General features: G+C 43.3%; 1 protein-coding gene across 17 annotated transcripts in view; it reads left to right on the top strand.

Moving 5' to 3' along the window:
* Positions 1-3,231: 3,231 nt before the first annotated feature.
* ZNF618 (zinc finger protein 618) overlaps positions 3,232-23,469 on the top strand; it is a 185,835-nt gene continuing 165,597 nt past the window's right edge. For 12 of the 17 annotated variants that reach the window (XM_082470290.1, XM_082470283.1, XM_082470298.1 and 9 more), the window contains exon 1: positions 3,232-3,436. In XM_082470290.1, the coding sequence (XP_082326416.1) occupies positions 3,404-3,436 (33 nt within the window). In that variant the 5' untranslated portion in view covers positions 3,232-3,403. The remainder of the gene's footprint in view (positions 3,437-23,469) is intronic. The other 5 variants (XM_082470289.1, XM_082470288.1, XM_082470300.1 and 2 more) reach the window with 1 other exon arrangement.

Below are 23,469 nucleotides of genomic sequence, written 5' to 3'. Positions count from 1 at the left end.
TGTATCCACCTAATATAAGTGTCTGTTCCCAGCAGCTCTGACCTGTGGTCATCCTGTCCCTGTGGTATCGTGGTGCCTGCTCCATCATTGAGCAGGTCTTGTCCTGCCCCTGGGCTCTCACTAAATACTCCCTGTCCTCCCCCCAGCCCCATCCCTGCTTGTGGAGAGTCTACTCTTAGTTAACCTCCTGAACAGGGATAAATCACAGCTCTGTGTGACTGCGATGTTTCCACTATGGTTTGGGATATGTGTGCGTTCATTTAGAAACCGGATTTTGTCAGGAGGATATCAAGCCCAGTCTTCGTCCCCTGAGCATATACCCTTCGTGGCCCAGCAGGGACAGAGTGAAGAAGGGACAGACCCTCCAGGGCCAGGACCTAGATGGAGGACACACCTCCCTCCCCTCAGTGGTGTTAAATGCACTCTAGGCTCTCTGTCGGGATGTGCCTCAGGGAAGAGAAGGCCCAGTTCCTGTGACTGTGGGTACTAGAGAAGCAGAAAAGGCTTGCGGTCATTCCAGAAAGAGAAGGCTGAGAAGGTCCCGTGAGTATTTTCCAGGCCGGGGGTGCCTGAAAAATCATTCCAGGTTGGGGTCACTGACCCTTTTGCGAAATCGGTGAAAGTCAGAGATTTTCTTCCCCAGAATGCACATGTAGAGATAAATTTACTTAAGGCATACAATTTCTTAATTCATGGATCCCCAAACCTATCTAAGGACACTATTTAAGAATCCCTGATCTAAAGAGACTCTGCCATCCGATTAAGACCCAGAGAGGAAGGATGCTTCCACCCAGCCTTCCCGCAGGATGTTATTCCTCTTGGAATCGTCACCGACCCCCTTGGGGCTAGGTTGGGTCCTTTCTCTTTCCCCATGCCTGTGCGTTTTGCTGTTGGCACTGTATGACAATGGCTTTTAAAATGTGGTCCTTAGACCACCAGCATCAGCATCACCTGAGGACTTGTTAGAAATGCAAATTCTTGGTCCCTACCCCTGACTGGTTAAATCAAAAGTCTGGGTGGGGCTCAGCAATCAGTGTTGGAACAGGCCCTCACTGTGATTCTGAGTCTCGCTCAAGTTTGAGAAGGGCTGCTGCAAGCAATCCTCTTTCCCATGGTGCAGCTGCCCTACTAGACACAACATGCCTGGCACGTAGTAAGTGCTCAACGACTATTTATTGCATCACGTTTTCCTGACTCCCAGGGCAGGATTTTTTCCCTTGGTACCCCATGGCTCTCAGCTGTGGTGACCAAGACTCAGTGTTGTTTTGGATCCAGTTTTTTTCTGCTCCAGGGCCTTAAGTCAGGTGTGGCTCCGCTAGGCAGAGTAGGGGGTCTGGTCTTGAGACAGGTGCTTAGAAACCTTCACACAGGGATGCAGCCAGAGAGACATCACACGTGGAGCATTTCCCTGGGTGACAGGGCCTCAGCCATCTGGTGGCTGAGGGGCAGACAGGCAGGGGGCTGCCTGGACTGCACGTGTGTCCCGGGCTCACAGGAGCCCAACACTGCCAAGCTCTAGAGGCTGCCCAGCTCCCCTCGGCGCCTGCCCTACACTAGCCTTGGCACAGGCTGCCAAACCTTTGCCAGGGACACGCTTGCCAGGCTGGCAGGGAGAAAAATGGCCACTTTTTATTTTCAACGACTTTCCAGCTTTGCGGGTGGTGGGGGAATGGTTCAGAGATTCCTCTTACTCTCGTGTGTGTTTGGTCTGGAGAAGTGTGTGTCTCTTAATTCTCTGCCTCCTGTGTAGGGCTAAATTTCTCACATGTTCATTCTTTAGGGAGAGACAGTGTCTTCTATACAATCCCTTAGTTTCCGGACGTTTAAAAAATAACTTTTCTAGAGGGTGCAGGGAAAAAATTTCTGTAACTCTTCCTGTCTCATATTGACCCGACTTCTTAAACATCAAACAAAACAAGACAAAACAAAACAAAACAAAACACACACACACACACGTTTGATTTTTTAAGGTCGGGGCAGAGAAGAGATACCTGTTTACCCTTAATTTCCAATGCTTTTATTTTTAAAAAGTATCCTATTTTTCTCATGGGGAGGGGTAAAGAAAGATTTCTCTCATCTCATATATACGCAGTTCTTCAAATTTTTATTCTAAAAATCTATCAGTTGTGGGAGATGTAGGATATCCAGTAATCCCTCCCATCCCTATATGGGGCAGGTCCTTCACACTTTTAATTTTTTAAAAAAATCTGATTTTTTTGGAGGGTGAGGAGGAAACGGGGAAAAAATCCCCTTTAAACCTTCCCAAGTTACAAGAAGGCAGTTCCCAAATTTAAAAATAATCTGATATTTTAGGGTGTTGGATAAAAATATTCTTGTTTATTTCACATAGAGTTTTGCAAATTTTTCTTTTTAAAATCAACTTGATTGGGGGATGTGGGTAGGTGGGGCATCTAACCCCCCCTTAACCTTTTGCCCTTCTGGTCTTACATGGGGCCAGTTCTTCAAACTTTTATTTTTAAAATAAATACGTTCTTTAAAAAAAATTGACAGGAGTAGAGAGAAACATTCTTTTTATCCCGCATTTCACATAAAAGCAGCTCCTCAAATATTTATTTTTAAATTCAATCTGATTGGGGGGGCTAGAAAGAGTCCCCTTAACCCCTCTTGTCTGACATAGGGCTAGTTCTTCAAACTTTTATTTTTCGATTACATTAGATTTTTTTGGAGGGGTGGCAGGGGCAATAGGAGTATCCCCATTGAGCCTTCCGAGTCTTCCATAAGGCCAGTTCTTCAAACTTTATTTAAAAAATCAATCTGATTTTTTGGGGGGTGGAGGGGGGAGCCGAGGAGTTCCCATTAACCCCTTGTGTTCCGTCCAGGGGCGGCTCCCCAAACTTTTCTTCCAACGTGAAAATGACCTCTCCGAGGGGCTGGAGAGCGGGGGCAGGGCAGGAGGGCGCCGGGGGGCGGGTGCGGGAGGCGCGGGGAGAGCGGGGCGCGGCGCGGGAAAGTTTGGGGGGCGGGTGCGCCGCGGCCCGGGGGCAGGCTGGCGGGCGGGAGCGGCGCGCCCGGGGGCCGGCCGGCTTTGTGTGCGGCGCGGAGGCCGGCGGCGCGGAGGCCGAGGCCGAGGCCCGGAGCTCGCGGGCCGCGCGGCGAGGCCGGCCCGGGGGCGGGCAGGGCGGCGGGGGGCGGCCGCGGGCCCGCGAGGGGCGGCTCGGCGGCTGCGGCGGCTGCGGCGGCGGCTGCGGGTGCGGGCCGGGGGTGGGGGCGAGGGCCGGGCGCCCCCCCCGCGCGCCCCCAGCGCCCCCGCCCCCCCGGCCTGAGCGGGGCGGGCGGAGGAGGGAGCGGCGGCGGCGGCGGCGGCGGCGGCATTGTGCGCGCACCAGCAGCCCGGCCCGGGAGGAGCAGGACGCGCCGGGGCCGCCTCCTCCCGCACGGACCCATGAACCAGCCGGGCGGCGCGGCGGCTCCGCAGGTACGACGGGGGGCCGGGGGCATGCACCGCGCTGGGGACCCCGGGGGGCCGGGGCCCGGGGCGCTGCGCCACTTCATTGCAAGATTTGCAAAATGCAAAGTGCCTGGGCACATTTGCGGGCTTTTTTGTGGGCGCAAACGGGAGGGTCGGGGTCTGGAGAGCCCCCCCGGGCGCCGCGGGGTGCGAGGAGGGTGGGGGTGACGGGGGGGTCTTTTCGGGCCCCCACCCGGCGCCCCCTCCAGCCCCGGGCTCGGACCGGAGCCCAGAAAACAAAGCGGCGAGAGAACAGAGCAGCCATTTCAGTTTGGACAATTCACATTTTGCAAAAATACAACCCCTTCCAGCTCTCCCCCCTCCCCCCTAAATTTGCAATTTCCCCCTGACCCTCTGTGCGCTCGGGGTCCCTGATGACCCCCCGGGAGGTCTTTCCCCCCTGGCCCCCTGTCTTTGCAACAATCTTTTTTTTTTTTAGGCCATATTTCCCTTTCTCAATTTTTTTTCTAATTTTTCTTCAAACGGTAGTTTTTTCCCATTAAAACGACGCCACCTAGAGGATACTATTTTGTAAATAAAAAAAAGAAATTAAAATTGAAAATAAATATTTTTTATTTCTTATTTTTTCAAAAGTTTGCTCTATAAGGCAGTGGAGGGGAAAGAGATTCTTTTTTTTTCTTTTTGGGGGTGACAATTTTCACTTTGATCTCTCCAGGAGTATAGAGACAATTTTTATTTCTGAAGCCAAATCCAGATAATATGTAAATGAAAATTAAGCTGGAATTTGAATGAATTCAGTTTTTGAAGGGGAGAAAGCAAAAAGCCTTCTAAAACCAAAGTCAATTTGGCTGCCCAACTCATTTTAGTTTGAGAAAAAAACTATTTGGGTTGAGGAAAGGAGGGAAATTGTTGAGTTTAGAGGAAACTGGGAGAATTGGCTTTATTGAAGCAATTAGAAATTGTACTTCATTGTAATTTGGAACTTGTTTAGCTCAGCGGGCAAAAAAGACTAATTTTGCCATTTGGCAATATTTAAAGTTTTTCTATTTCCAAGAAGGAAGGATTTAAAAGAGAAAATAGACCCTAAAATGTTGGCTTTGGACACACCCAAAAATTGTAGGTTTTTAAAAAAAAATTTTCATTTATGTTTTACTGCATTTGAATCCCAAGGTTCTAAAGAAAAACAGAAACTGGAAAAGTTAGAGTGAAATCCTGTCTTTTTTTCCCTGCATTTGTTGGATTTTGTGTTATTTTTTTTGTTTTGATGGAATAATTAAGACTGTTTTCTGATTTTGTTTCCTGGAAGGTCTAAGCATTTCTTTTTTTGTTGTTGTTTTATCCAGAAAATGTCAGAAACCTTTTCTGAGCAATGTTCAGTGGAAAAAAAATGTAAATTCATTACATTATACAAATTGAGTAGCCCACAGATTTGTAGGAGAGACCGCCATTAAAATAAGATATGCATAATTAACATTATTATGAAAAAACTAACAGTGGATTCACAGAAGCTCATTTTTTATGACATGCAACTGAATCAGTTGATAAATACAAGGGTTGAGGAATCCTTGGTAGGAAGAAAATTTTCCTTTCTGTGTGCTTGCTCAGTCTTCCAATTTGAAAATTTTATTATTGAAAAAAAAAAATAGCCGGATTGGTTTCAGCCTCTTTGATTGTGATGTGGGGTTGGTAGTTTATTAACATTTGGTATTTTTCACAAATTTGATTACTTTCAAATGGGGGGAAAATCCATTAATCTTGATCATTTGGGGGGGGGGGTCTGTGATTTTTTTTTTTTTAAAGCACAAATTTTACTGACTTAAGAAGGAAAGATAAAAGAGGGAAGAACAGAGAGGAGATGAAAATTCTGATTTTTATCCATCTTCTCTAGTGGAATACTTACTTTGCTGAAAAAATGGGGTAAAAGACCAATTCAGCTGATTCTAGCATCAAAATTTAATTTTTTTTTTTAAGGAAAAAAATCAAAATATAAACAAAAGCCAAACCCTAAGGTACTTGTCTTTGGAACATGAAAGCATATGTGCAAATAGTATTTGATGTAGTTTTTTGGCCTTCAAAAGAATCAAATAAGGTGAAACCCCTCCGCCCCAATTTCTTATTTTTCTTTGGGAAGACAAATACTGACTGAATTGAAATTTAACAGAGGAAAATAAGGTACCTACCCAAAGTTGAAGGGTTATTTGTGATAAATTATTATCTGAACTTGCTGGGGATTTTGCACCAAAAAAAAAAAAAAGAAGTTCTAATTTTTCTGTCCGAAAGGAGGGGAAAATATTGTTAGCATTTGTGGAGTGGGATCTTGATGGGACCTGATGATGGGTCACACAGGGCTAGGACAGGAAACCCTATCCCCTTTCGCCAGTCACCAGCTGGTCTTAGAAGAAATGATGGCCCCAGTCCATGGATTCCCATCCCCGTTTTTTGGAAATTCAGTTTTCTAAGGGGATACAAATTATGTGAAATATATTTGACAGTGACAGAGGTTCGACATTACCCATCAGCACCATTGCATTTGGGAGATTTTTACTTTTTTAGTAACAAAATCCTTCAGGGCTGACTGGCCACATTCTGACATTTGGAATGAGCTTTTTTTTTTTTTTTTTTAAAATAGAGCGTAATTAAAATTTTTTTCTCTGTTGAATTATTTAGGCCGATGCCTAGGACGGTCAAAGAATTTATAATTTCCAAGGGCTCTGGAGGCCTCATGAGACGGTAGGGCCAGCTTAGCAAGTGATGGAGGAGAGCTGTGCCCTGGACTGGGGAGGGGTGGGTTGGGCACCCTTACTGGGCATCTGAGAAAAAGTCAGGGTTGTAGATAACAGGTTATTTCTGGTGCAAGGAATAAAAATATTGCAGCACGTCCCTTTGTGTGTCCTGGATCTCCTGACACACAACTCAGACTCCTTCATTCCATTCTATTGAAATTTTGTTGTGTTGTCTACGGTTTAAAGGGAACTCCTGGCTAGAAATTGAAAATCATCTCTGTTTTGTAGGCCTCTTTTTTCTTTCTTTCTTTTTTTTTTTTTAATTGGTTATTCGGATCATGTTTGTTGTTAAGGAAATAGAGGTGCATGATGGCACTGTTGGGGGCGGGGTCAGTTTTCTTTTGTTTCTATTGGCGTCTCTCAGGATTGAGACCTGACCTGGGCCATACCTCTCTCACCTCCTATCATGGATGGAAGTGTGACCAGAAATGGATATTTCAGCTGATTTTTTTGTTAGGCCCTGTCTGTTCACCAAACTCTTTTTTAATATTGGGCAAAAAATCTGGCAGATTGGACTTGAGGGGTGGTAATTTGATGATGGGCTGAGTTATTTTGGTGAAAGATCATTTATGCTCAGTTTCACAGAGGAGACTCTTATTAATGTTTTGCTTTTCTGCCTAAGGAGGGTTTTTTTTTTTTTTCTAATAAGGTTTGAAATTTCAAGGGCTTGCTTTATAGCTTGACTTTGGACCAAGCTAAGAAAAAGGGTTTGCTTATACTTTCAGCCCTGCACAGAGGTGAACTTGAACAAGGGCTCTTGCTTTTGCAGAAGGAAAGCAACAAAGATGGCTGGTCAGTGTAAGTGTGACCTCTCTCTGGTCCTAGAAAATAAATAGCCAATGGTTTGTTTCGTTTGAGAAACAGAGTTTAAAAACTCCTCCATTGTCAGATACAATTTCCGCGCCCCCTGCCCCCACTTTTGACTCAGCTCTTGGCATGCTGCTTCCTCTGACCTCAGAATCCTCATGTCTTCTCCTTGGTGGGGTGATGAGAATTTCCTTGTGTGTTTCACTGGATGTATAAGCTGACTTTTCATGGTCTGGTGAAATTTGGAAATTTTTTCACCTGTCTCCTCCCTGATGATGGCAGGTGAAGTGGCTTTGTGGGTACACAGGAGCCCTAGCTCTCCCAAAGTCTTGCTGTATGACCTTGGACAAACCACTTTTTCCTTCTGAGCCTCAGTTTTTGCATTTGTCATATCAGATCTTTGGATCAAAACAAAGATATTAATAAATAGTTTTCTTCTCTGATTCTGACTCCAAGCAATGGGCTACAGCTGCCTGGATCACTGTGTTGAGAAGGATTCTGAGGTCACATCTGGACTCCCATATCCTGGAGAGTGGGGTGCAGTGGTCAAATAGCAGTGTCCATCACAGAGTGGGGAGTGTACCTCTTATTCACCATACCCAGGCTAGGCTGTGAATCACGACCCATCAGTGGGTTGTAAAATCAATTTAGTGGGTCACAGTCAGCATGAAACAAAAAAAGAATGGAATAGAATACAGGGGAGCACAAACTAGCAGAGGCATAGGTATGTATTGAAGGTAAGTGTTGTCTCATGAAACTTTAGTTTTATTTACATATGCCGATGTATGTGCATGATAAATGTAAGTCTTACCGTGAGTCACGGTTAAAAGAGTTTGACAGATACTGGTCTAGATGATCGACAGTGATGTGCTCCAGGAACATCGCACGTTGCTCTTTACACTTTATTTTCTTATTTATTATCCCAGTTGACTTTCACGTGAACCCTGTGGGGTAGGTGTCCTGGGCCACATGTTTTGTTCCCTGGTTGAGCCTGCCTGAAGGGCCAGCTGTGAAGAAGTCTCAGCTGCATGGCAGTCAGGCACACACCTCAGCTTGTTGGCCTTGGAGAAGACGGGAAGGACAGGTGCTATGTCCTTCCACAGGGAAACAGCATCTTTGCCAGGTTCTGTGGCTGGAATGGAGACTTTAAGTAGCGTGGGATCCCTGTCTTGGTGGGAGGGAGAGCAGTCCCAGTTACTTTCATTCCTCAGTTTTACTTCAGATTGCCAGAGGAATTTTTGTGGAGTTAAAGAGTTCATGTTTGTGCTATATTTAAAGTCCAATCAGACTCTGAGCGAATGTCTATATTTTTGTGTGTATGCCCTTCCTAAAAACTCTAGAATTGCTGTCTTGGTCTCCTCATCTTTTAAATGTGTCAGACCAGCACTGTCCAATCGAAATATAATTCGAGCCACAAATGTGAGCCACGTATGTCATTTAAAATTTTCTGGGGAATTCCCTGGAGGGACTTTGTGCTTCCACTGCAGGGGGCATGGGTTCAATCCCTGGTCTGGGAACTAAGATCTTGCATGCCGTGCGGCATGGCCAAAACAAAACAACAAAAATAAATAAATAAATAAAATAAAATTTTCTGGTAACACTTTAAAAAAACTAAAAAGAATCGGGTGAAATTAATTTTAATAATATAGTTTATTTAACCCAAAGTATATCTGCAATGCTATCATTTCAGTATTCATTAATATAAAAATTATTAGTGTGCTATTTTACATTCTTTCTTTGGGGGAGGTATTAAGTCTTTTCTGACTAGCCACATTTCATGAGCTCAGTAGCCACATGTGGCTAGTGGCTTCTGTATTGGATAGCACAGGGCCAGACCAATGTTCCATCTCGTTGTTGTTACTGGGTGGCCTCAAAAGGTTATGACACATCTTTGAAAGCTTTTGGTTTTTGTTGGTGGGACTTCGTTCCTGAACCCTCAGTGCTCTGAGGCATTTCAGCCTGTAGTGGTGATGTGTTCCATCCATTTAGCCTCTTCTGGCAAAAGTGGTCCACGCCTCCCTTTTATTTGTCCCAAAGCAGTCTTCTGCCAAGGTTAGGCCAGAACGCTTTAGTTAAAAGTGACAAATGATGGCTAGCAACTCCAGAATGTTGTGTCTCAGCATGTGTGCCGTTGAAGTCAAGAAGTACAGGAGTCTGTCATAGGAGGTGGGTTTTAATAAAGTATTGCCTGAAGGAAGGATGAAGATGGAAGAAGACAGCAGGTGGGTAGGACCAGGGTTGGGGTCCTCGGGGTGGGGGGAGATCCAGGGGCAAAGATGGTCTGTCAGTGAAATCCATTTCTGAATTGATTGTGGAACCACCATGAAATCCCCCTAGGATAGGCCTTAAGTTAGAAGCATAGAAAATTTCTGACACCCCCGCCAATTAGTGAAATGGAAAGGTGGTTTTGAGGTCAGCCAGACCAGAGTTTAAAATCCAGCCTCATTGTGTGGTTAGCGTTATGTTACTTTGGGAAAGTCACCTCCGGTTTTGGAGCCACAGCTTCTGCATCTGGAAAAAGGGGGGTAATAATCTTGACCTTGAAAGGTTGTTCTATGATTAAATGAAGCAATTCACGTGTTGCATCCAGCCAGTCCTTAGAAGGTTGTCCTTAGAAGGTGGTCAGTACATGTCAGTGATCCCTGACCCAGTGGTCTCCATTTGGGGAGATTGAGTCCCAGTGACAAAAGTTTTGGTAGTTCTGGAAACTTGATGACTTATCTTTAATAGGCAGAGTTAGGTAACAACAGAAAATGTACACTTTTTTGGTTGTTGCTTTATTTTAGAACAGACTAGGATGAGACATCCCTTGGACCTTACACATCTTTCTTGTCAAAAGTGGTCTCAATGCTTTCATTTCAGGGATGCTCTGGCTCCTCCAAGTATTTCTGGATTTGTTTCAAAGCCTGTGGCACAGTGTTTAAAGGGACAAATCTTAATTTGTCGTGAACTGTCTACCATTGAGTTTCTGCTCATACTGGGCCTTCCCCAGTATGCCCTTGTGCCCTTTCCCTCCTTTGTCTCTGCTCCATCAGAAACCAGACCCCCCCCCAACCTTGAGACCTACCTGCATGTCCCCTTCTGTGGAGACTCCCTGAGCCTCCCCAAACTGCAGTACTTTCCAGATACTCTGGGCCCACAGATGAGAGTTGGTTGTTTGCATTTCTGTCTCTCCAGCCGGCTTGTGAGTTCCTTGAGGGCAGAGATCATGGGTTACTCATTTTAGGGTCTGGCACAGAGCAGCAGCTCAATAAATGTTTGATGACTTAATTTGATATTTTGGAAAAAGCTCAGATCATCTGGATTTGGGTCTAGTGAAGAGTAGGTGACCAGTTTTGGGTTTGGCCATTTGGTCAACACCAGTGTTTTGTTTTCTTTATCTAAGAAAATAGATTTTCTTAGAGCCGGCTCTGAAGCCCACTGCTCCCTTGGATAATAAATCAGAGAGGGCTCCTTTGACTTTACATGCTGTGGAGAATTTTTTCAAAGTTCCCCATCCCCCTTTGCTCCTGTTGTGTAAACCATTTCCTTAAAATGGTTGGGGGGCATCTGGGGTTATCATCCAGATTTGCAGGTGTGGCAAATGGGACCCAGCATGTCTAAGGAGGTGGAAAAGGTGGGGGGGGGTGCCTTGAGGTGGAAGGGACTTGACAATACCCTGTCCTTGCTCTAGGAGCTGGTCTTGGCCATGGGCCCTGGTATTGGACTTCAGAGGGCTGTTTGCAGAACAGCTGGTCACATGGGCCCCTTAGATGTGAAGTAGCTAAATGTGTGATTTGATGTTCAACCAGACCCCACCTTTGGTCGGATTCCCGTTTGCACATGCCAAAGATTCAGGGAAAATTTATGGGAGAAAACTGAGAATGTTCTGTTTATTTGCTTAGTTTTTTTTTCTGTAAGTTTTCGAAAATGCTGCCATTGTTAACACTTTATGGCCCAGCTCAGCAAGTGAGCACAGGATCCCGTATTTCCTCAATGGTCAAGTTCCCACATTTTCATATTTCTGAAATTGGAATGTGTTTTACAGTAGATGTGTTCTGTTAGAGCACTATTTCTCCTTCTTTTTTTTTTTTTTTTTTTGTCTCAAAAAGCTATTATAAAATCGATGGTGTATCTAACAGTCTAAGGCACCTTGGAATTGAGGATATAGAGTGTCCTGTTCCTGGTGGGGTGGACTGTAAAGGGCAAAGTGCTTTTCACTTGCAGCATGTTATTTGTACATCTACTCCAGGGATGGTAAATAAATAATATGCATCCCGCCACTCCCCATTTTTAAGCTTGTGGCAGACATTGCTAATCAATCAGGGCAGTCTTTTCCATTGAATCTGGCCAGTGGCCTCAGAGCCCTTCTTACTATGATGCTACCACATGAAGCCAATTTGTCATTTCTGATCTAGTCATACACACACACACACACACACACACACACAAACACACATACCTGTGAAGAGAGGTGGAGTTACTTGTCCAGAACCTCAGTGAATAGGCGGAGCTACTTCAAGCCTCAGATTTCTTAATTCTTCAACCAGTGCTTTTCCTACTATTTGCACATATACTATGTCAAAAGGAATTAATTTGGTCTTGAGAAATAGAGGATCTTGACTCCTCCCTTCCCTGTTATAATTAAATACCCTTGGGGTTGTCATCAAAGCAGGGATGGATAACCTGCTTCTCTGTCTGATCCCTGAGTGATCAAAGGGGAGATGCAGTGGCTGGGCCACTGGGTTGGGTGGTGTTGCCCGCTCGCTCACTCCTGTGCTATAGATGACGTGGCAGAGGGGCAGGGCAGGCCCTGGTGTTCCTGGATGACCACCTGGGTTTATGACAGGTTACACTCTAAGACCATAGTCAAGTTCCTCAGTCCCTGGGCATCTTAATTTCTACACCTGGGACCTGAAATGGACATCATCCTTCAAAGGAGTGAAATGAGACAGCATATTTAAAAATGCTTTTTAAACTCTGAAGCCCTACATGTGGGTTATTTTGTTTTGTTTTTATTTTATATGTGTTCATTTTTATAACTAGCGTTAATCACCAATTATTAGTACCCTGTTGGGTAGATTGTATAAACCCAGAGTCACAGATGGGTGCCCACAAGGTGAATTGGCCCCTTATCTTTTTTATTTGATTTGATTTGCTGGCCTAAGGTTTAAAAAGTTCAGAACTTTTCAGCCTTTGCAGTGTATGTGTTCTCCTGTTTTGAGTCAGTTTCCAACCTCTGATTTCAATACTGTATGTGACCTGCTGCGCCCTAGAAGGCACCGGGGTCTGCACACCCCGGTGTACCCTCTGTTTGTTAATCTGCTAAGTGGGAGAACAGCCTATTTGTATACCCCTCACAGGCTTCTTGCAAGCATCCCATGTGTTAACGGACTCAAAAATGCTTCATAAACAGGGAAGAGCTGGAGAAACATGTTGGTGACAACTTTCTTTTCTTAAAAAGGAGAGGAGGGAGGCTGAGGTGAGGATGGTATTGAGTCAACAGAAAAATGATATAAATATTTTGGCTGACAAAGCAGAAGGAGGCTTCACATATAAGCTAAAGAGAAAAAATGGAGTCAGGTGATACTCCGCTCCCCAGTCTGCTATAGAAAACACAGGAACACTTGCTTTCTAGTGAAACGAGTTCTGTGTCAGGGATGCAATCTCTGATTCCCAGGGGCCAGCCCTGATCCTGGGGGTGGAATCCAGGGAGAAACGAAATCTCATATCTCCCCCATGGGTGGAAATGACTCGTACCAAGTGGAGGAGGTCTGAGTGTCCCTCAGCAAGCCCCTGGCTTGCAGTTTGCTGGGAACATTAAAAGTCAGAAGCTGTTTTGGCTCCCTTTCTAGTTGTGTTATTATCCAAGACAGCATGCCTGAGGGGCTAGCCATTCTACCTCTCAGCTTTGAGCCTCCTCCTGGACAAATTCTCACCAGCCCCAGCATTCTTACAGAGAATTGAGAATGGGAATTTTTATCAGGTGAAATTTTGCAGAGAATGTGTGTTCTGTTTTATTTTGGGCGCAGAGTTTTGCGAGACAAGTGGACGTAGTCAGAGCCCTTGGAATACCCAGAGAGAATAGATGAAGACATTTTTGGATGCTGGAGATTTTTTTTTTTAAATTTCATCAACTGGGGAAAAATAACTATAAAAATTTAAGTACATTATGTGGGTGTTTCTTATAATGTATGCTGGAAAAGCAGAAAGTGAAACTGATCTGAAATAAAACTGAAACTGGCCTGAAATGAGGCCTCAGGGAAGGAAAACTTCCCTGGGGTGCTACTAGCTTGAGGTGGAATTTGTTGTGAGGCTAGTCTTTTTGCATCAGAGGAGCCTAGAGCTAAAAGGGCTCGTGGAGATGATTTAAGTCTGTACCATCCAATATGTATTGGTAACCACTAGCCGCATGTGGCTGTTGGGCAGTTGCAATGTGGCTAGCCTAAATTGAGTTGCGCCGTTAAGTGTAAGATTCACGCTGGGTTTTATTTTATTTATTTATTTGTTATTGAATTATAATTATGTCTTCTCTAGGTCTGGATCTTAAAGACTTAGTAGGAAAAAAATGACTGTAGAAGATCTCAGTCATTATTTTTAAGATACGGTTTACAGGTTGAAATGATAGCATTTTATATATTGTGTTAAATAAGATATATTATTAAAATTAATTTTGCTTGCTTTTATTTTCATTTTTTATAATGTGGCTACTAGAAAATTTGAAATTACCTATGTGGTTTATATTACATTCCTGTTGGACTGTGCTGATCTAAGGCAACCTGCATCCCCCAGGGCGGGGGAGTAGCTTGCTCGGGGTCAGGTCACAGGGCAGCTTCATCAGGTCCCTGGACAGACTACAAGACTCAAGAGTTTGGGATTGAGAAGGAAAGATGATGTAGTGGTGTAGGTATCATCATAACTAGGTGGTTAAAATGGAGGGGTAATGGGGAACTTGGGAGAGGGACAGACAGAGAGAGAGAGATACTAGTAATTCAGGGGGAAAAAATTAAACTGCTTCCCACTTTGCTTATCCATTCCCCTAAACATTAATTAAACACTTTGGAAGAAAGTAAACCTAACAAGGTGAGCAAAAACAAATCTAAAAGATTACCCCTGACAATTTCTCTGATTGCCAAAAAATTTCCATCTTTTGAGTCTTTAACTAGGGTCTTTTTGAATCAGAGTACAGTTCAGGGCTGGTTTGGGCATAAAAACCCAGGTTTTTATGGGTTTTTAAACCCATAAAATTTTAAATCCATAGGGGCTATGGATTTTGGGTCCTGGGGGGCTGGAAGCCATTCTTTTACGAAGTCAGGTCTGCTCCCTGTAATGATTTAGGAAGCAAGGCTTCTAGAAAACCCAGAGGGCATATAACCAGAGTGGACAGAGTGGCAGGGTGGGGAGGTTACCTAGCTCCCCTGGCGTAGAGACCTGGAGGAGGGTGACTAACCTTGCAGGGAGCGGCAAAGCTAAACTTGAACCCAGGTCTCACTTTCCAGCCTAGTACTCCTGCTCTTAGTGGTTTGAAAGGAGCTTGAGCTATGTGTTGGAAATTCAACCTTACAAATTTTTTTTTCTTTAATCAGGAACTCTTTCTGTCAAAAGACTGAAGTTTAGCATTCTTATTTGTCTCATTTGATTTTTGCAAACTAGAATTTGTCTAGCTTGAACTATAATCATTGCACATTTGTTGGCTTCTTATATGCCAGGCACTGGGCTAAGCATTTAACATCTATTATCTCATTTAATACAATCACCCTGGAAAGTAGGGATTTTTCTTTTCTTTCTTTTCTTTTCTTTTCTTCCCTTTTCTTTTCTCTTCTCTTCTCTTCTCTTCTCCCCTCCGCTCTCCTCCTCTCCCCTGCCCTCCCCTTTTTTGAGAGAATTGATATTCAGAGGTGAATGGAATTGCCCAAGGGCACACAGCTTGTAGGGGGCAGTTGGATTCAAATTCAGATGGATGCCAAATTCCAGGCTCTCAACAGCCCTTTGAGGAAAGTGAAGTAACCAAGATGTGGAGTTGGTGATTGGCTAGGCCCTGAATCCAGCTCCTTAGATGCGCTGCCCATGCCCTGCTCTAAACCTCACCGTGAGGAGGTTGTCCTGAACTGTTGTGTCATGGGAACTTGCCCTCCCCACTCTGAGGACCTGGGTACGGCACTTGCTGTCTCCCGTTCCTAAGCTCCCAGCGCGCCTCGGTGGACCCGGGCTATGTGTTTCATGCACACAGAGCCTTTAACGCCGCATTTGAAAACAGTTGCAGAAGGTTTGCTGTAATTAATTACATTTGACATACTTGGAATCGGGGCCTCCTGGATTCAGAATGCAAATTTATGCCCAGACAGATGTAAGGTATGCTTGGAGCCAAGAGCTCTGGCACATCCCAGCCAGGGCCTGCAGCATCGCTTGCTGCCCTGATGGGACTACCGTCACAGGCAGTGAGTGGTGGAGGCAGGACTCAAACTTGGGGATACCTGGAGCCCACAGGCTTTTGGAGGAGAAATAGCCCTGGGCTTTAGGGCAGGAACCAGGGGTTCTAGTCTGAGCCCTGCTCCTAACTCAGCTGTGGTTTGGGGAATCTCTTTTCCCTCTTTGGGTCTCAGTTTCCCCTACTATACAATATAAGAGCTTAGACTAGGTGGTCCTTCCCTCCCCTCCCCTCCCCCCCCCCTTGTCCTCCCCTCCCTTCCCCTCCCCTGACCTTCCCTTCCCTATTAATTAGAGAGTCAGAACTTGGAGTGCTGGCTTTTGGGAATATTAACAATTGAGGTGCGAAAGGCTTGTAATAGGTAGGTAAGCAGGAGGCTGTTGGAACACAGAGAGGGGTATACAAGACAAGGCCTGGTATCTAGACAAGATGTTGCTAATTTCCAGGGCTCCACATAGAGAAGTTATTTATTCTGCATCAGTCCCTCCTCCTACCCACATATACTCATCTCACCATCTGTATTAGATATCTATTACTGTGTAACACATCACCCCAGAACTTAGTGGCTTAAAACAACAATAATCATTTCTTGTCTCTCGTGGTTTCTGTGGGTTGGGAATTTGGGAGTGACTCAGCTGGTCAGTCTGGTTCAGGGTCTCTGTGTAGTTGTGGCCAGATGGTGGCTGGGGCAGGGGTCATCTTAAAGGCTTCCCCACTCTCTTGTTTGGAGCCAGGGCTTGGAAGACTCAAACAGATGGGGCTCCTGGAGCATTCATCCATCCACCTCCCCACCCATTTGTTTATCTATCTGTGTATCTATTTATGTATCTATCTATTTTTCTATCCATCCATCTACCTACTTGATATACCTATATCTATCCAATCTGTCCATCTATGTATCTAATCTATATCTATCTAATCTATCTATTTATCTAATCCACCTGTCTTTCCATTAATCTCCATGTGGTCTGTCCAGCATAGAGATACTTGGCTGGACTTCTACGTGGCACCTTGAGGCTCTGAAGGCACATGTCCTATGAAGACATAGAGCCAAGCAGATGCAGCATCTCCTTGAATGATTTAACCTCAGACATCATGCAGCACAACTTCCACGTCAGTCTGTTGGTTGAGGCAATTATAAAAGTGTGCCCCAGTTCAAGGGGAGAGACATAAACTCCACCTCTCCATGGAGTTGTGTCAAAGTCACGTTGAGTATGTAGGATAGAATATATATTGATGTGGCTCTTTGGAAAACACAGGCTGACATTCCATTTGTCTACTCACCAACCCATCTGTCTAGCTAGCTCTTCACATATTCATCCTTCTCTCTACTGACCCACTCATCCACCCATTTCATCTTTCCTTCCTTTGGACGTCTGTCCTTCCTCATGACTATCTGCTTATCCATGCATCCCATTCAGTCACCCAGCACATTTTGAGCACCTAATATGAGCCAGGGACAGCTAGGTGCTTTTAATAACAAACTCAAGGGGAGAATGAAACTAATGTTTATTGAGACCCTACTCAGTGTTAGTCTTTTTATCCTAAAAATAACTCCGTAACATAGAATTATTGTCATCTTTATTTACTGGTGAGGAAACCAAGGCACAGAGAAGTAACTTGCCCAGGGTCATTCAGCTAATTAGTGTCAGAGCCAGAATGTAAACTCAGGACTTCCTGACCACACTCTCCCTGGTTATCTCCATTCTGTTTCTGAGTATGAAATGGCTGTCCAAGAGTTGGTTCTACACTTCTATTTTTTTTCTAAGTGAAAATAGGTTCTTTTGTTTCCTGATTATAAAAAAAATATCATTACAAAAACATTCAAGCAGTTTAGAAAAACATGATTATTCTTTAAAAAATCGCCCCAAATCCTACCACTGTTCTTATTTTGATGGACATTATTCAAGTCATCTCTCTGCATATTTAAATATATATGTAAATATTTACAGACCTGGGGCTATATTCTTCATGCTGTTCAGTAGCCTGCTTTTCTTTTTTCTTTTTAAACTCATTGATATCTTTTTTTCATCAGTAAATTTGTTTATTATTTTACTGACTGCGTTGTATTTCCACTGTGTATGTGTCCTCAAATTTAGTGCCTGTAGGATTTTGGTTATTTCTAATCTTTTTACATGTGATTTTACATTCATTTGTATGGTGATCTCCTTGGCATCACTCACTAAAAGGCTGATTGCTGAATCACAGCATATTCACGTTCTACAGGTGGTATCAGTTACATTTCTACCAAGAGATTGGCAGTGCTCATTTTGCACATTGTGGCCATCACCTTCTATTGCCAATACAAGGAAGTAACTCATTTGTCCTTTCATGAATGGATAAGTAAAATGTGGTATAAACATACAATGGAATATTATTCAGCCTTAAAAAAGAAGGAAATCCTGTCATATGCTACAATATGGATAAACCTTGAGGACATTATGCTAAAGGAAATAAGCCAGCCTCAAAAAAACAAATACTGTATGATTCCACTCATGTGAGGTATCTAAAGTAGTGGAGCTCATAGAAATAGAAAGTAGAATGGTGGTTGACAGGGGCAGGGGGAAGGGGGAAATGGGGAGGGGATGTTTAGTGGGTATAGAGTTTCAGTTTTCCAAGTTGAAAAAGTTCTAGAGATCTGTTGCACAACACTGGGAATGTACTTAGCACTGCTGAACTGCAGACTTTAAAATGTTTAAGATGGTTTTAAGAAAAATTTAACATTTATTTAACTTAACAAATTAACAATTTGTCTCGTTGGAACATACACACAAGAAATACTTGTGCCTGTATACCATTGGAAATGTGCACAAGTGCTCACAGTAGAACTGTTTGTAATATCAAATACCTGGAAACAACACAAAAAGAATTTATAGAAATAGTCACCCTTATTTCTTCTATTATTTTATATAGGTTTTGTTTTCTTACATTTAAATTGTTTATCCATCTGGAATGTATTTGCTTTAAAGGAGGGGCAAAGGGATCAGGCTCTATTTTTTTTCCAAATGGTGAGCTCCTTGCTGCAACATCAATAATTGAATGATCCATCTTTTCCTCCCTGATTTGAAATGCCATTTTAATCTTATATTAAATTTCCATAGACGTAGGTCTATTTCTGGACTCTGTTATGTACTTTGGGTGTACAGGTATCACACTGTTTTAATTTGATCACTTTAAAGTAAACTTTAATCATATCTTAAGAACAGACTTATAAACTAGCATATAAATTGCCACCTGCAGTGCTTACCATGTTGGGGCAGCTTTCTGGTGGGCTCCTTCACCAGACAGACTCTCCTTGGTACCCATACTGGCATCAGTGCCATTATAGATATGGAGACTGAGGTTCAGTAAGGTTAGGTAACTTGCCATAGGTAGGTAGTTGGTGCTCTCATTCACATCTGGGAAGTGGCAGAGTGGAGATTGGAGCCTGGGTCTGAACAAGCTCAGAGCCTGTCGAGTTCCTTTAACAACATGCTGTGTCTCATGGATGCACGGATATCTTTCTTTAGAGACCATACATACCTTGATCCCCGTCATGCCTGGCACAGAATGGTGCTAGTATGTGCTTCTTGAATTGGAAGGGAAGCAATTCATGGCTTATCTGAAATGGATATTATTAAACAGATTATTCCCTGGCTGCAGTTAGATGTATGGTAACATTTGTTTTAATAAGTTAATTTTTAAATAATTAAAATATTACAGAGAAATCAGAAAATAGAGAAATAAAATTGTGCTAAATATATTCCAGCCCCCTTATATTCACTATTTTGGTGCATTTCCTTCCTGTTATTGGATAAGCATATTTTTATTGTTTGAACCATAATGTGTTAGAGTTTTGCCTCCTATCTTTTCCTTCCCCCATTTTTTCTTTGTCTTCATAAACATCATTTTTCAAGATTGCACAATATTCACAGAAGAGAACAAACATAGTTTATTTAACCCATATTCTGTTGGTGAACATTTAGGTTGGTCCTAATATTTCTCTTTTATAAAATTACACTGTAATGAACATCTTCTTATACTAAATATTCTGTTCTTTTAAAAATTTATTTATTTTTGGATGCGTTGGGTCTTCATTGCTGCGCGAGAGCTTTCTGTAGTTGCGGCAAGCGGGGGCTACTTCTTTGTTACGGTGCGTGGGCTTCTCATTGCGGTGGCTTCTCTTGTTGTGGAGCCTGGGCTCTAGGCGCGTGGGCTCAGTAGTTGTGGCTCACGGGCTCTAGAGCGCAGGCTCAGTAGTTGTGGCACACGGGCTTAGTTGCTCTGTGTCATGTGGAATCTTCCTGGACTAGGGATCGAACCCGTGTCCCCTGCATTGGCAGGCGGATTCTTAATCACTGTGCCACCAGGGAAGTCCCTATTCTGATATTTTAAAGCCATCTCCTTTGAATATATTCCCAGAGAGATTACTGGGTCAAGGGGAGATACTAGTTTTGGGCATTTATTGTTACTAAGCTTTGGGAACCTGTGTTGATTCAGAAAAGAACTATAGTGAGTTCTTTAAAGACTGTTTCATCGACTTTATTATTATGAAAGGAATTCCTGTTCAGTGAGGAAACCTAGAATATATATGCAAAAAAAAAGATTCCATAATTCCACACTTTTCCAAGATGATCTCTGGTAATTTTGTGTCTATCCTTGCATTATTTATTTATTTCAATATTTATTTTTCAGTAAATTATTTTTAATTTCATTTTATTAGCTGGAATTCTCTAATAATTCATTTTTCTGCATTTATGTTGATAAACCATTTTTGGATGATGATCCTTTGTCTTTTGAGATTTTAAATACCTTCTGAATTTATCCATCCATCAACCATCCATTAAATATTTGTTCCAACTATGGGTGACAACCGTTGATAGTTGCCAAGGTGCTTAATCTATATGGTTTCTGTTCACAGCCATCTGTAATGTGCCATGGAAAGTGTTCGGTGCTCTAAGACTGATTGCCAAGGGTGTTTGGTGGAGGGAAAGTTGAATCCTGGTAAAGAAAATCCAGGGCACCTTCCTGGAGGAAGTGGCATTTGCACTTGGCTTTGAAGGATAGATAGGATTTGAGGGTCTAAAGAAGGGTCTGTGGGAGGAAGGAGATGGAGCAGTGCATTTTGGGCCAATGAAACGGTATGAATCATCAAAGAAAGATGAACTTACCTTTAGTGAATTTTTAGTGTCGAGTATATTTTATTATGAATGTAATTCTTTGAAAGCTGATGAGTCACAAAATTCTGCCCAAATGTGGTTATCCTTTATGTGGGCCCACCAGAATGTTCAGTTAATCATAACTCTTGTCTCTGAGGGGGTGGGGTCGGTGGGGGGAAGATGGGGGCAAGGGAAGACAGGAAGAAAACCAGTCTTTGGTAGATTGGTCTCAGGTAGAACAGTTTTTTAACTTTGCAAAGTGCTTTTGCAAATGCAGTCTCATTCCTCCCTCCTGGTATCCTGACTGAACTGACCCTTGCAAGGCCTGTGACTTGTTCAAAGTCTCAGAGCAAGGGAGGAGCGGTGCTCGGCAGTGGCTATCAAACTTTCATGACTGACCCACAGGAAGAAATACATTTTATAAATAAAGCAAAAGCAGGGAACAGTGTTTACACTTAACCACTTGCATGCATTGTGATACTTCCTATTCTCTTCTATTTTATTTTTTAAAAATGCTGGCTGTGACTCATTAAATTGATTTCAAGACCCAACAATGGGTCATGACCTGCTGTTTGAAAACTGCTAGCCTGGAGGCCCCTGAAAGCTTGGCGTCGGATTCTCCTGTCAGGACCTCTCAGCCGTCCTGAGGAGGTAGAACCCAGAGCTCCTTTCCCCCTCCTGGCTAGCAGGTGAGGAATAGATCAGGTATGTCCTGCCTGCCTGGCTCCCCCATCCTCGTGATGAATATTGATCTTTGTCACTTCCCATTGAAGATGTGAATGCATGAAGCAGGCAGCTGTGGAGTTCCTGAGCTGGTGAGCTGAGCTTGTAGATAAGCTTGGACCAGTTTCCCACAAGTGATTAGAAGGCTCAGGGGTTCCAATGAGCCACAAAGAGCAAAATCATTAATGGAGATTATCTAAGAGAGGTATAGGATTATAGGTCTTTTTTTTTTTTCTCTTTTGTGTACATATTCTAAGTTTTCTTTAGAATCAATGTGTGTGTGTGTTACGGAAATGTGTTAAACTAATATCTATCCTTGACCCAGTAATCCCTCTTTGGGAATGCATACAAAGAAGAAGATTTTAAAATATCCAAATATTTTATGTACGAAGATATTCATTACAGTGTAAGTTTACAGAAGCCCAGCATGAGGTCTGGTAGGAGTATGCGTTGTGGGACCGAGTGCTGGGCCTCGTGGTGCTGCTCTGGCCCCAGGAGAAATAGTCATTAGGTGGCTGCTCTGAGAAGCAGTACAGAAGAATGACTAAGGATGTACACTTTATAGTCAGACTACCTGCATGCAAAACCCAGATCTGCCCCTTCTAGACCACATGACTCTGGGAAAATTATTAACCTCTCTTTATGTCAGTTTCATCATCTACAAAATGGGTATAGTGAGAATTAGATGAGGAAATATTAAAAGCACTAGAACAGTGCTTGACACATAGTAAGTCCTACGTGAGGCCTAGCTGGGCTAATTCCATCTGAATTTTTTTCTTGCACAGAAGATGGAAACTTCATGTAGGCCCACTTGTCGTTTGTCTGAGTCCATTTGGGGTATAGGACACAGAGAGTGGAAGGACTGTAGGACTGGATGCGAAAGACCAAGTGTTAAGGGCTCTCCCCTTTATCAGGCCTTAGCTGAGTTTGGGGTGTTATTTTCCCTCTTGGAAACATTGTTGTCTAGAATATGAGATAGCGAGTTTTTTCTGCTCTGCCTTGCAGGATTGTCATGAGGATTAAAAAACACGTTCATCCGTAAAATGAAGAGATTGGACTTTTGAGATGTCCAGGAGTTTTATTATGCATTCTGTCTGTGGTTGGTTTTGGGTTCTGTGGGTAGCCCATAGTGGGAAAGAGATGCCAAGATTGATTAGTGATGTCTCACTTTTGCTACCCCAGGGCTGCATGGCTTCCAGGCCCCACCTAATCCATGGCTGGGTGGTTCTAAGGTTATGAAAGGATTGAGGAATTGGCTGTGTAGCACTGTAACCAGGAAATGGGAAGTCGTATTTTCGAAATGTATACATTAAAATATCTTAAATCTACAATAACTAAATGTGGGTGGAACTGGCATAGGCATGGACAGGCAGATAAATGGAATAGATTACAGTGCAGAAACAGACCCAGTGGATCCTGCTATGTATTAACTTTAGTTCTAGTACCACCCAATTTCTGTTAATGTTGCTCTTAAGGTATTTTAATATTTGATAAACATCTCTCCTGATTATTCTGTTTTCAAAATTCTCATTCGTCTCGCTCATATATTCTACCAGATGAACTTTAGAATCACTTTTTTCAACGTAAAATTTGCCTTGTGACTTTAACCGCATTAAATAAATGTATGCATTGAATTGAGTAGGAAGGACATACTCACAATACTGTTTTTCTGCCCAGTAATGTGTTCTGTCTCTTACTCATGTTCCCTTATATGACCCTCAGTAAAATTCTGTAGTTTTCCACATAAGTTTTGGAAATTTCTTTCTAAGTATATTCCTAGGTATTTGATATTTTTGACTGCAATTGTAAGTGGGATAATTTCCCTCATTGTATATATATATATATTTTTAAATTATTTATTTATTTATTTATTTATGGCTGTGTTGGGTCTGTGTTTCTGTGCGAGGGCTTTCTCTAGTTGTGGCAAGCGGGGGCCACTCTTCATCGCGGTGCGCGGGCCACTCACTATTGCGGCCTCTCCTGTTGCGGAGCACAGGCTCCAGACGCGCAGGCTCCGTAATTGTGGCTCACGGGCCCAGCTGCTCTGTGGCATGTGGGATCTTCCCAGACCAGGGCTCGAACCCATGTCCCCTGCATTGGCAGGCAGATTCTCAACCACTGCGCCACCAGGGAAGCCCCCCTCATTGTATATTTTGCCTAATAAGTGCAAGTACATAGAAA

Source organism: Balaenoptera physalus (assembly GCF_965194825.1).
Source record: "Balaenoptera physalus genome assembly, chromosome: 7".
Lineage (NCBI taxonomy): Eukaryota > Metazoa > Chordata > Mammalia > Artiodactyla > Balaenopteridae > Balaenoptera > Balaenoptera physalus.
Note: the sequence above shows the minus strand (reverse complement) of the source record. Positions and strands in the feature narration are given on the sequence as shown.